This window comes from Tamandua tetradactyla, chromosome 3, assembly GCF_023851605.1.
Source record: "Tamandua tetradactyla isolate mTamTet1 chromosome 3, mTamTet1.pri, whole genome shotgun sequence".
Lineage (NCBI taxonomy): Eukaryota > Metazoa > Chordata > Mammalia > Pilosa > Myrmecophagidae > Tamandua > Tamandua tetradactyla.
The window spans coordinates 137,630,644-137,645,040 of NC_135329.1; the positions used below are offsets into that span (position 1 = coordinate 137,630,644).

Below are 14,397 nucleotides of genomic sequence, written 5' to 3' on the forward strand. Positions count from 1 at the left end.
CAGGACATCTACTAAGTTTTTCCTCCAAAAATTACTGTCGCCTCTAACTATTCTAGTCTACAGCTAGTGGATTAATTTTGTGGAGAAGAAAAAAATAAAAAGAACAGAAAGGAAAACAACTATATAACATGGGAAGAAAAAATACCATGACATTTATAGATGCAATAGCTTCCTGACAGGAAATGGAGTGGATGAAAATGATAATACCAAAGCTATATTAAAATGTAATTTTACCCACTTACTCTACATTCTTGGTCCACTCTGGAGGGTTACTCATGGTCATAAATATGCAGTTCGTCAGGATAGTGCACATGATAAGCATGCTGAAAAAGGTAGCTTAGAATCAAGGAATATAAGAGAACAGAGCAAGCAAGAACTTCGACTATTCAATAATGACAATTTTTGAAACACTAACAACTTGTCCTTAGAAAATCACTCTAAATGAGTTTATATATACATATATATCTTTTTTGTCTCACTGAATAAGGTCATAATAGTCACAACCAATGTTTCCTAAAATGCTAACACTGCCTGCCAGTCTCCCAAACTTCTCAGAACCCTACATAAAATCACATTGAAATTGAAAAACTAAAACCAGAGCCCTTCAGGTGCAAATGGATTGAGTCTAAATTTGAATAAAAAGTGAAAATTACACATTACAGCATCACTGCAGGTAAGCATTTTAAAAAGGATATGAATGTACTAAAATCTTAATAGAAATTCTTCTTAGAGGGTTGAAAGGAGATAAAATGTACAAAGCAGGTGTGGCATTGAAACGGAAGATTGCTTTCCCTTTGTTCAATACTATGAAAGTCTAAAGGAGAAAAGAAAACAGTATGAAATTGGGAATTTAAAATTCCAATCTAGCATACCAATATCAGCAATTCCCTCTTCCAGTAGTAGTGTTATATTAAAGAAACACTGTCAAAAGACCAAAACAACCAGGTTCCAAAGGCATTGATGCAGCTATTTTACCTTCGTCAATGAATCCAACATCATTTCTTTTCATTAAATGAGAACCAAGCTATTTATGAACATTTGTGGCTTAGAACTCTCAAAATACATCTTCTCTTTTTTCATATTCCTTCAAAACTCAAATCAGGAAAAATAACTTATGTCCACTGAAATTAATTTAAAACACAACTTCCTTCTCTTCCATTATATTGCATTTTAAACAAAACAAACAGACCCTGAGAATTTTAAAACATGGCACTGTCATGATTAACAGTCAATAATTTAAGGAATATCAGAGTTCGGAGAATCTTTATAATTATCCAGTTAAATTTTCCTATTTTAGATGTAATACTAATTATAGCTCAATTGATGAAATTAAGGAATGTGCTTGTTATTATTAAAGTAATACTAACAGAAACAGATGTTCTTTTTCTAGAAAAATATTTTTATTGAGAAATCTTCACACACAGACATGGCATACAATCAGTGGCTCACATATCATCACATGAATGTTTTTAGAACATTTGTACCTCTCCAGAAAATGAAATAAAAAAGAAAAGGAAAAACTCGTATATACCATACACTTTGTCTCTTCCTCTCACTGACCACTAGTATTCCCATCTCTCCAGTTTATTTTACCCTATGACCCCCCTATTATTTATTTTTTATCCATATTTTTTTACTCATCTGTCCATACCCTGAACAAAAGGCGCATTAGATACAAGGTTTCCACAATCACACAGTCCCATTGTAAACATTATATCTTTATACAGTCTTCTTCAAGAATGAAGGCTACTGGAACACAGCTCAACTTCCCTCCAGCCCCTCCAATACACCATCAACCAAAAAGGGATATCTATATAATGCATAAAAATAACCTCTAGGATAACCTCTTGACTCCGTTTGAAATCTCTCAGCCACCGAAAATTTATTTTGTTTAATTTCTCTCTTCTCCCTTTTGGTAAAGAAGGCTTTCTCAATTCCCTGATGCCAGGTCCTAGCTCATCCTGGGAGTTCTGTCCCACGTCGCCAGGAAGATTTATACCCCTGGGAGTCATGTCCCGCGTAGGGGTAGGGCAGTGAGTTCACCTGCCGAGTTGGCTTGGAGAGAAAGGCCACATCTGAGCAACCAAAGAGGTTCTCTGGGGGTGACTCTTAAGCCTAGTTTTAAGCAGGCTTAGTTTACTAGCAGAAATAAGAAACAGACATTCTTAAAGCATGTTATTATAATAATTGTTTAATGCTCGACTTTCTCCATGGTCTTGGTATTTATTGGACATTTTATTTTAAGCCAAACAAATAAGCAACAACAGCAAGACTGTAAAACAATCTAAGACATTGGTTTAGAAGTCAGAAAGACCAAGTTCAAAACTCTTTTCTTTTTCTAAAGTTGACAGGCAAATTACACGATTTATCTAGAAGAGTCATATCCTAGTTAGTCTTTTTTTGTTTAATCTGAGTTTTATTTATGAGTGAGCTGCTGACATTAAACATTTTTCACCAAATTGGGGAGATAAGTCTGGGAATCAGGTGTTTTAAATTGCAAGTAAAATGAACGATAATCTAGGATTTTCAGATGCCCTTTTATTTTCCTGGTCCCTCTTATTATACCAGTTATATCTAAATATAACGTCATGAAATTGACTTCCATATTAAAACCTAGTTTCAAAATAAATACCTAGTCTCTGAATACAACTATCTTTTTCTTAAACCTTAACACACTGCTTTTTAAATTCATGGATCCATTAGTTACATAATTATGTAAAGAGAAACAATGGTATAAGAGGCAAGGAAAGGAATTTGAATATAAATGAGGTATAGGCTTATTATATTCAAGGAACTTCCTAGAAAAATGGTAAGACTGGAACAATGAAATTCTAATAAAAGGCAGGATGTGACAGGTAGAGAAAAATACAAATGGAGGAGTATGAGAGTGGAGAGGGGTCCAGGGTCAAATCTCAGTTGGGATTTTAAGGGAAAATTCATGGACCACATGTCATCTGTGTTAATATAAAAATCACAATACTGCTTTACCTTAGCATGATCAACTTATCTTGTATTCGAAATTTAAAAAGGAAAAGTTTCGTATTTTAAAATTTAAATCCACAATTTTCATTTCTATTAAAAACTTGAAAGAAAACTTTTTAGGGCTTGTAAACACACAAGCCTTAATTATAGACAGGAAAAATGTGTATGTCAGGGGAAATTTGAGGATCTGTATATGAGTCTCTTCAGTAAATTTTGGCATCCTAATAGAAAATGCATAGATCTCAAAGTCTGAATAAATTCTGTTCACTTAATTCATTTATTTAAGAATTTATTGACCATAAACTTAGAGAATCATGATGTTTAAGAGCATAGGTTTTGGGTTTGGATAGATCTGATTCATAATCGCAGCCCTACTTAGTTTTACAGCTAGTGCATACTGTATGGGAAGATTTTAAGCTGATATATTGTAGATTCTTAGTAAATAGTGGGAGCAGCTGCTGATATAAAAAACAACATATAAGGCACAGAGATTATGGTGATTAATAAGAATACACCTGCCCTCTTAAAACCCACAGTAGAGTTACTACTAATTGATTAATTTCTTAAAGACACAAGCCTCCATTTAGACTAAAGGTAAAAATACTCACATATTCATCATATACATATAAAGCCATCATTTCTTTCATTAGTTTATTAAGTCTTCTTTCCTTTAACAAACCACTGCAAATGACACCAAAAAACAAATTAAAGAAGATTGTGGGAAGATGGCAGAGTAGGAAATGCCAGGAATCATTCTCTCCACCCAAACAATGATTGAACTGGCAGGAATTCTCTGAATCAACAATTTTGAAACTTGGGGGTCTAGTGGAACACTGTGAAATCCAAGGAGAACTGGAGGAAGAGGCTGATAAATTGGCCTAACTATTGCTTATTTTCACTTCCCTGCAGCCACTACCAACCCCACCCCCCATCTAATGGCAGGCAGCAGCGGGGACTGCAGCCTGGGCTTCTGGTGAAACCTGCAGCGAAATATAAAGACCTAGTCCTCCAAACTCTAAGGGGGTGAGGTCTGATCTCTGAGCACTGCTTTTGAACAGCTACTTTGTATCTCTGGGGGCTGGTTCTGAGGAATGCCATTATTCCACCCCTCAGGTAGAAGCTGTAAAGGACTTGCAAAGACAGTACCCTTCCCCAAACATAGAGAAAACCCTTAATGAACTGCAGTAACGGAGCAAGTGACAAATCCAGAATACACAGCTTCAAGAGCCAACAGAAAAAGCTCTGGCACCCTAGCTGGCTCCTCCCCAAATCCCTCCCCAGGGCAGTGCAGAGCTAGGCTGTGATTCCACTGTGGGTCCCCTTGGACTAGGTCCAGATGGAGCAGAGTAACCCATAGACCATAACGAGGGTTAGAGCACAGTAACCCACAGCGCATAATGAGGTGATTGGTATGTCAGTGTCAATCTATCTCTTACAAATCTGAAAGACTGAACAAGGAAGTTTGTCCCAGCTCTCCTCCCAAAATGTGTCCTGAAGACAACTAAAGCCTTGTAAGAAACAATTATGTCAAAGCAGCCTAGAGCAAAGGACTACCTGCATTAAGCCACAAACTACAGCACTCAGAAGGAGCTGAAAGTCTATTCCAAAGAGAGTAAAGGGGGCACCTGAACTGGTGTAAATTGCAGATGGCTATTCCTAAAGCCACAATAGAAGACGGAGAGGGCCCTGCACTTCTTATTCCCCTTGGGCTGATCTCCTTGATAGGAGGCCTAAGCTCTGAAGGAAACCACCAGCCAAAACACAGCCAATTTGCAAAACTATGAAAGGTAGTTTGTGCTTTGGTTTATTTTATTTTTGTTAGCTCCTGGCACCCAACTGTTAGCTCCTGGTACCCAAGTTAACCTCTATCAATATCACTAGCTGAATACAAATTTAAGGAACAGAGAGCACAGGAACTAGATCTGAGAGTAAACACTTTAAATATTAAAATGCATAGAATTCAACAAAAGATGACAAGAGAAACAAAGAAACAGGATATGATGGTCTAGTCAAATGAGCAAGATTAAAACCCAAAAACCATCAGTGAAGAGGACCAGACTTTGCCCATGCTGAAAAAATATTTTTTTTAAATGATCTTCAACATGCTCAAAGAGATGCATAAACAGAGAAAGACCAAAGGACATGAGAAAAACAATGAATGCACAAAATGAGACTCTCAATAAAGACAGAAAACGTAAAAAGGAACAAACAGAATTACTGGAGTTGAAAACCACAATAATAGAATTGAAAAATTTACCACAGGGTTTTAAAAGCAGATTGTAGCTGGCAGAAGAAAGAATTAGTGATCTCAAAGACAACTGAAATGATTCAGGTTGAACAGTAGAAATAAAAAAAAGAATTTAAAATGCAAAAGAGCCTAAGAGATACATGGGACACCATCAAGCATGCCAATAAACACATATGGGAGTTCCAGAAGGAAAAGGAGAGTAAGGGGCAGAAGGAATGTTCAACGATATCATGGCTGCAAATATCACAAATTTAATGAAAGACATGAATATACACATTTAAGAAGCCCAACGAATTCCAGACTAAATTCAAAGGGAATCATGTCCAAACACATATTAATCACAACATCCAATGCCAAAGATAAGGAGAGAGTTCTGAAAGCTATGAGAAAATAAATGAGTTTTCTATACAAGGCAATCCCAATAAGATTAAGTGCCAATTTTTCATCAGTAACCATGGAGACAAGAAGGCAGAGGTACAAATTTTTTAAGTGATGAAAGAAAGTAATTGCCAAACAAGAATTTTTTATCTATTGAGACTGTCTTTCAAAAATTAGAGAGAGATTAAGACATTTCATATAAATCAAGGCTGAAAGAGTCTGTCACCACTATACCTGCTCTACAAGAAATGCTAAAGAGAGAACTTGAGACTGGGGAAAAAAAAAAGGACACTAGACAGTAGATCAAAGTAGCAGAAACAAATAAATACTATTAGTAAATGTAACCACATAGGTAATTATAAATGACAGCATATTTTTGGGGACATATAATACCACTTGTTACCCCTTAGAGGTTCTAAAATGCAAAAGCATATAATGTATTAATTCTTTGATTTTATATATACAATACACAAAGACATAATTTGTAAAAATTACAATACAAAGGTGGAAGAGAGAAGGGATATAATAACAGTGTAAGTGTAAGCTACTGAAGTTAAGGTGGTATTAAATCAGATAGATTGTTATAAATTGAGGATGTTTAATTTAAACCTCATGGTAATCACAAAAGAGATATATGAAAAATATATTCAGAAAGAAATGAGAAGGGGCTCAAAATGGAACAATACAAAAATTCAAATAAATAAAAGGAGTTATTAATGGTAGAACTGAGGGACAAAAAATATAAGAATTACAAAATCTAAATAACAAAACAACAGAAGAAAATGCTATGTTATCAGTCATGATTTTAAATCTCTAGTCAGAAGGCTGAGATTGGCTGAATGGATAAAAAGCATGACCCAACCATACGCTGTTTATAAAAGACTCACCTGAAATTCAAAAATACAAGTAGGCTGAAAGCAAAAGGATGAAAAAAATGTATCAAGCAAATAGTAACCTCAAGAGAGTTAGTGTAACTAAAATTAGATAAATTACACTCTAAGTCAAAAACCTTTTTGGGGGTCAATTTTGTTATGAGGGACAAAAAAGGTCATTGTATACTGATAAAAGCATACATTCAACAAGAAGCCATAACAATTATAAATATATGCACCTAGTACAAAGGTCCCCAAAATATGAAGCAAATGTTGCAAGACTGAAAGGAGAAATAGACATCTATATTAATAGTATGAGACTCCAACATACCACTTTTGATAATAGAACATCTAGATAGAAGGCAAATAAGGAAATAGAAATTTGAATGATACCATAAACCAACTAACCTAACAAACACACATAGAACACTTCACCCAACAACAGCATTCTTCACTAGTGCATATAGAACATTCTCCCAGATATATATACAACATGTTAGATGACAAACAAGTCTCAATAAATTAAAAAATATTTAAATTATATGATGCCTCTTTTCTGACCACAATGGTCATTCCATTGTGAAGGAGAAATGGAAAATTCATATATGTGGAAATTGAAAATGTGCTCTTAAGCAACCAATAGGTTAAAGAAGAAACCATAGGGAAAATTAAGGAATATATTGAAGCAAAGGAAAACGAAAATACAACATGTCAAAATTTATAGGATGCAGCAAAGACAGTACTGAGAGGGCAATGCTTACATGAAAAAGAAGAAAAATCTCAAATTACAGACACAACCTCAAAATTGGAGGATCTAGAAAAAGAAGCACAAACTAAATCCGATGTGAGTAGAAGGAAAGTGATGAAGATTAGAGTAGAGATAACTGAAGAAGAGAATGAAAAAAAATACAGAGAATCAACAAAACAAAAAGTTGGTTCTTTGAAAAGATCGATAAAATTGGCAAACCATTAGCTAGACTGACAAAGGAAAAAAAAAAAGAGAGGACTCAATTAAAATAAAATATAATATAATAAAATAAATAAAATGAGAGGGGGGCATTACTATTGACCCCATGAAATAAAAAGGATTATAAGGAATACTGTGTTATCGTTTGCTAGATGCCAGAATACAACACACCGCAGATGGGTTGGCTTTCAACAAAAGGGTATTTATTTAGTCAACATATAGTTCTTCAGAGGAAAGGCAGCTAACTTTCAGCTGAAGTTTTTTCTTAGGTGGGAAGGCACAGGGCAATCTCTGCTGGCCTTCTCTCCAGGCCTCTAGGTTCCAACAACTTTCCCCAGGGTGATTCCTTTTTGCATCTCTAAAGGCCTGGGCTGAGCGAGTGCTAAGATGAGGTATGCTGAGCTGCTTGGCCTGTGCTACGTTGAGCTCTCTCATTTAAGCACCAGCCAGTTAAATCAAACATCATTCATTGCAGCAGGCACGCCTCCTAGCCGGCTGCAGATGTTATCAGCAATAGATGAGGTTCACATGTCATTGGCTCATGTCCTCAGCGACAGAACTAGGCATCTTCAGCTGGCCAAGTTGACACCTGAACCTAACTACCACATACTGTGAACAACTGCCCATGAATGAACAGATAACCTGGATGAAACAGACAAATTCCTAGAAACACACAAACTACCAACAGTGACTCAAGCAAAAAATTAAAGATCTCAACAGACTTATAATAAGTAAAGAGTTTGAAACAGCAGTCAAAAAACCTCCCAAAAAGGAAAAGATGCTTTCACAGTTGAATTTTACCTAACATTCCAAGAATAATAAATACCAATCCTACTCAAACTCTTCCAAACAAAGAGGATGAAACACTCCCTAACTCATTCCAAGAGGCCAGCATCACCCTAATACCAGAGTTAGACAAAGATACCACAAGAAAAGTATGTTATAGATGAATATCCATTATACTGAAGTTCTTGACAAAATACTAGCAAACTGAATCTAATAGCACATTAAAAGCATCATACACTGTGATCAAGTGGCATTTATCCTAAGTATGTAAAGATGGTTCAACATGATAAAACTAATTAAAGTAATACACCAGTTTAACGGAATGAAGGACAAAAGAACACACATTATTTCAACTGACATACAAGGCAGTTGTTGAAATCCAGCACTCTGTCTAAATAAAAATACTTAGAAAACTAGAAATAGAGGGAAATTTCTTCAACATGATAAAGAGCATCTATTTAAAAAAACAGTGCAAGTATCTTACTCAACAGTGAATGACTGAAAGCTTTGCCTCTAAGATCAGGAATAAGACAAGGATGCCTCCTATCACCACTGTTATTCAATATTGTATGGGAAGATCTATCCAGGGCAATTAGGCAAAAGAGAAAAAATAAATAAAAGCTTCTAAATTGGAAAGGAAGAAGTGAAACTTTACCTATTTGCAGATGACACAATCCTATATACAGGAAATCCTTGAACATGTGCAAGAAAGCTACTAGAACTAAGAAATTCAGTGCAGTGGATGGATGGTTTGAGATCAACATACAAAAATTAGTAGCATTGTTTCTATACACTAGTAATTAACAGTTTGAAGAAGAAATCAAGACAATAATTCCATTTATAACAGCAACTAAAAGATGCAAATATCTAGGAATAAATCTAACCAAGGATGTTAGGACTTGTATGTAGAAAAGTACAAAACATTACAAAAAGAAATCAAAGAAGACTGAAATAACTGAAAGGACATTTTGTGCTCATAGATTAGAAGAATAAATATTCTTAGGATGTCAATTCTATACAAAGTGATTTATAGATTTAACATAATTCCAATAATGGAATTTTGCAGAAATGGAATAGCCAATTTCAAATTCATATGGAAGGGTTAGGGGCCATGAATAGCCACAACCATCTTGAAAAATAAGTAAAAAATTGTATAACTCAAATTTTCTGATTTTTAAACATATTATATAGTGACAGTAATCAAAACAGCATGGTTTTGGCACAAGGATAAGCATGTAGAACAATGGACTCAAACTAAGAGTTCAGGAATAAATGCTCACAAACATGGCCAACTGATATTTGAGAAGTGTGCCAAATCCATTCAGTTGGGAAGAAATAGCTTCTTCAACTCACAGTGCTAGAAAAATTGGATGTTCATATGCAAAAGAATGAATATGGACCCTTACTTACACAATTTGCAAAATTCGACTCAAAATGGATCATAGACTAAACTATATGAACCTGGAAATATCAAAATCCTAGAAGAAAACATATAGAAGCAGCTGTAGGACCCTATGTTAGGCAATGGCTTTTTTTCTCAAAAGAAAAAAAAATAGATAAATAGAACTTATTAAAATTCAAGGCATTTGTTCATTAAAGGATTTTCTCATGAAATTAAAAATACAACCTAAAGTATGGCAGAAAATCACATATCTTAAAACAGTTTAATATACAGAATCTATAGAGAAATCCAACAACTCAACAAAAAGGCAACTCAATCTTAAAAATGGGCAAAAGACTTGAATAAACATTTCTCCAGAGAAGATATACAAATGGCCAAAAAGCACAAGAAAAAATGCTCAGCATCATTAGCCATTAGGGAAATGCAAAACAAAATTACAATGAGATACTGTATCACCTCCACAATAATGGCTATTTATAAAAAGAAAACCCTAGAAAATTACAAGAGGAGGAACAGAAACACTCATTCCTGTTGGTGGCAATGTAAAATGGTGCAGCTCCTATGGAAGCCAGTTTTGTGGTTCCTCAGAAAGTTAAATACAGAATTTCCATATGACCTGCCAATATCATATCTAGGTATATATCCAAAGAATTGAAAGCAAGAACTCAGATATTTACACACTGATGTTCACAGTGGCTTTAGTCACGACTGCCACAAGATGGAAACAACCTAAGTTTCCATCAACAGATCAATGAATAAACAAAATACGGTAAATACATGCAATGGAATGTTATTTAGCCATAAAAAAGAATGAAATTCTAACAAATGTAACAACACTGATGAACCCTGAAGACATCCTGATGAATGAAATAAGCCATACCCAAAAGGATAAATATTGTATGATCTTACTGACATGAAATAATTAGAATAAGCAAATTCATACAGTCAGAAACTAAAATATAGGCCAGCGTGGGGTTTGGGAATGAGGAGTTAATGCTTGACTGGTATTGAGTTTCTATTTGGTGATAGAGAAGTTTGGGTAATGGATGGTGGTGATGGTGGCACAACATTGTGAATGAAATTAATACCAACAAATCATATAGTTCAATGTGATTAAAAAGGGGGAATTTTAGGTTGAATATATGTAACCAGGATAAAAATGTACAAACAGACTTCCAGGAAGCTGGCAGAAGAGGACAGGCTGAGGTCACCCCTGCTCCAAGACATAGCTAAAGAAGTGACATAAAAATGACTGGGACAGAGATTCCAGGTGTGCAAATGACCTGAGAAGGTCTTCTATACTACATAAGGAGGTCCTGGATAAAAAAGCTGAGGAACTGAGACACAGAGATCTGGAGATCATCCAGCTAGTGCACAGAGCCAAACACGCCCCTTTCCAAATGGAGGTTTGGAGTCCTCAGGAATAGATGGACAGGGAAGTGGGGAGGAGGAAGTAAGCCAAGCCCACTCCTTAAATGCACCACATGCATGCACTCACAAGTACAGGCCCCACCCCGGGCGATGGTGCCCTGCCCCATCCACACCCCATGCACCAAGCTCTGACCCCACTGACACCCAAAGGACGCTACCCTGCCAAGTATGACGTATGACCAGACCCCACCCTGCACACCAGCATCCAAGCCCTGACTGCTGACACCAAAGCACACCTGCCCTACCCTCCCAAATCCTGTGTACCACATCCCATCCCCTTGTACCCCCCTGCCCTGCACCACCCCATCTGTGCCCCAAGCACTCCTGCCCCACCACCCAAGTGCAAAATGCATCCGAACCCTGCCATCAGCATCCCAAGAACACCCACCATGCCCCCTTCTGACCCACACAGTCACACCCAGACCCCCTGTGCTGTGCCCTGCCTGCATACTGTTGCACTCCACCCCAAAATCCACACCCTGCCACACACCCATCCCAGAAATATAAAACCGTAGGTGACAGAGGGAAATGAACTTCCAAAGTAACCCTTTCAATAATTAAATGCCTCAAAGGCAACAGAAAATCACAAAGCACATGGAGATGCAGACAGACAGAGCCCAGCATAATGACCAAATTAAAATACCAAAGAGACACAGACTTAGGACTACTCATCAAATATGTTCAGACAACTCTACTAAATAAATTTAGTGGGTTGACTAATGACATAAAGGATATCAAGAAGACACTAGAAGAGCATAAAAAAGAATTTGAAGGAATAAATAGAAAAGTAGCAGCTATCTTAGAGATGAAACATAGTGTAGACCAAATAAAAAATATATTAGAGACCCACAAAAGCAGATTTGAAGAGGCAGAAGAAAGAATAAGTGAACTAGAGGACAGGACAATAGATTTTGAATGCACAAAAACATAAATGGCAAAAAAAGATACCCCTCTCTCTAAGAACTCGGCAGCTGAACTCATGCGCTTCCCTCTAGGTAGGATATGACTGCCAGGGGTATAAATCTCCCTGGCAAGTGGGACAGAAATCTCAGGGTAAGCCAGGATCCAGCATTCTGGGATTGAGAAAGCCTTCTTGACCAAAAGGGGAAGAGAGAAATTACTCAAAATAAAGTGTCAGTGGCTGAGAGATTTCAAACGAGTCTAGAGGTTATCCTGGAGGTTATTCTTATGCACTATATAGATATCCCTTTTTAGTTTATGGTGTCTTGGAAATGTGGGAGGGAGTACTTGAAACTGCAAAGCTGTGTTCCAGTGGCCTTGATTCATGAAGACAATTATATAAAGATATAGCTTTTACAATGAGACTGTGTGTTTGTGAGAACCTTGTGTCTGATGCTACGTTTATCCAGGATATGGACAGATGAGTTAGAAAAAAAAAAAGGATAAATAAGTAAATAAATAATAGGGGAGACAAAGGGTAAAGTAAGGGATAGATGGAAATACTAGTGGTCAATGGGGAGCAGATAAAGTGTATGGTATGTATGAGCTTTTTCTTTTTTCTTCTTATTTCTTATCTGGAGTGATGCAAATGTTCAAAAAAAGGATTATGGTAATGAATACACAACTACATGATAATATTGTGAGCCACTCATTGTACATCATGTATGGAATGTTTATGTGTGAAGACTTGCCAATAAAAATAGTATTTAAAAAAAATGAGGCAGAGATTAAAAAGTTCACACACAGACAAAGGCTGGGAGAATTTGTCAACAAGAGACCATCCCAATGAGAAATACTAAAGGGAGTTCTGTCAGGAAAAAGAAAAGACAGGAGGGAGGTCTGGAGGAGGGCACAGAATAAGGATAACTTAAAGGATATAAAAGAAAGAGGGAAAAGAATATATACACTTGACAAATAAAATCCAAAGGATAAGATGGTAGCTTCAAGAAATGCCTTCACAGTAATAACTTGGAATGTTAACAGTTTAAACTCACCAATTAAAAGATACAGATTAGCAGAATGGATTAAGAAATATGATCCAACTATATGCTTACAAGAGGCTCATTTTACACCCAAGGATCCAAATAGATTGAAAGTGAAAGGATGGAAAAAGAAGTTTCATGTAAGGTGTAACCAAAAGAAAGCAGGAGTAGCTATACTAATATCAGACAAGTGGACTTTAAATATAAAGCCATCATAAGAGACAAAGAAGGGTACTACATATTCATAAAAAAAACAATTTACCAAGAAGAAATAACAATCATAAGTGTTTATTCTCCTAAACAAGGAGTTCCAAAGTATATGAGGCAAACATTGGCAAAACTGAAGGGAGCAATCGACATTTCAACAATAATAGTGGAAGACTTCAATATAGGACTCTTCTCTATAGATAGAACAACCAAACAGAGGGCCAACAAAGAAATAGAGAACTGAAACAATCTGATAAATGAATTAGACCTAAAAGAAATATGTAGATTGTTACACCATAAACATTCTTCTCTAGTGCTAATGGAATACTCTCCAGTATAGAATATATGCTAGGGCACAAAACATGTCTTATAAATTTGAAAAGATTAAAATTATTCAAAGCAATTTCTCTGATTACAATGTAATGAAGCTGGAAATCAAAAATCTCCAAGGAGCCAGAACTGTCACAAATATATGGAGATTAAATAACATAATATTAAATAACCAGTTGGTCAAAGCAGAAATTGGAAACTATTTGGAGACAGATAAAAATGAGAATATGACATTTCAGAACTTATGAGATGTGGCAAAGGCAGTGCTGACCAGGTCACTGCTTGCCCAAAATGCCTATATTAAAAAAGAAGAAAGAATAAAAATTGAGGACTTAATGGCTCACCTGGAGGGACTAGGGAAAGAATAGCATACTAACTCCAAAGCAAATAGAAAAAGAAAAATAACAAATATTAAAGCAGAATTAAATGAATTGGAGAACAAAAGAACAATAGAAAGAATCAATAAAACAAAAGCTGGTTCTTTGAGAAAATCAATAAAATCGATGGCACCCTATATATGCTGACATAGAAAAAAAGAGAGAGAGTGTAAATAAAGAAAATCAGAAATGAGAAGGGGTGTGTTACCAGAGACCCTGAAGAAATTTTTAAAAAATCATAAGAGGATACTATGAACAACTATATGGCAACAAACTAGACAACTTAGATGAAATGGAGAAATCCCTACAAACATACAAATAAGCTAAACTGACTCAAGCAGAAATAGAAGATCTCAGCAAGTCAATCACAAGTAAAGAGATTCAATCAGTCATCAAAAATCTTCCTGCAAAGAAAAGCCCAGGGACAGATAGCTTCACAGGGGGATTTTATCAACCATTCCAAAAAGAGCTAAC

General features: G+C 35.9%; 1 protein-coding gene across 2 annotated transcripts in view; it reads right to left on the reverse strand.

The window, feature by feature from the left end:
* SCN9A (sodium voltage-gated channel alpha subunit 9) overlaps positions 1–14,397 on the reverse strand; it is a 180,572-nt gene that overhangs the window by 82,375 nt on the left and 83,800 nt on the right. For both annotated transcript variants that reach the window (XM_077154056.1, XM_077154055.1), the window contains exons 3-4: positions 696–814; positions 243–332 (exon numbers count right to left, since the gene is read on the reverse strand). In XM_077154056.1, the coding sequence (XP_077010171.1) occupies positions 243–332; positions 696–814 (209 nt within the window). The remainder of the gene's footprint in view (positions 1–242; positions 333–695; positions 815–14,397) is intronic.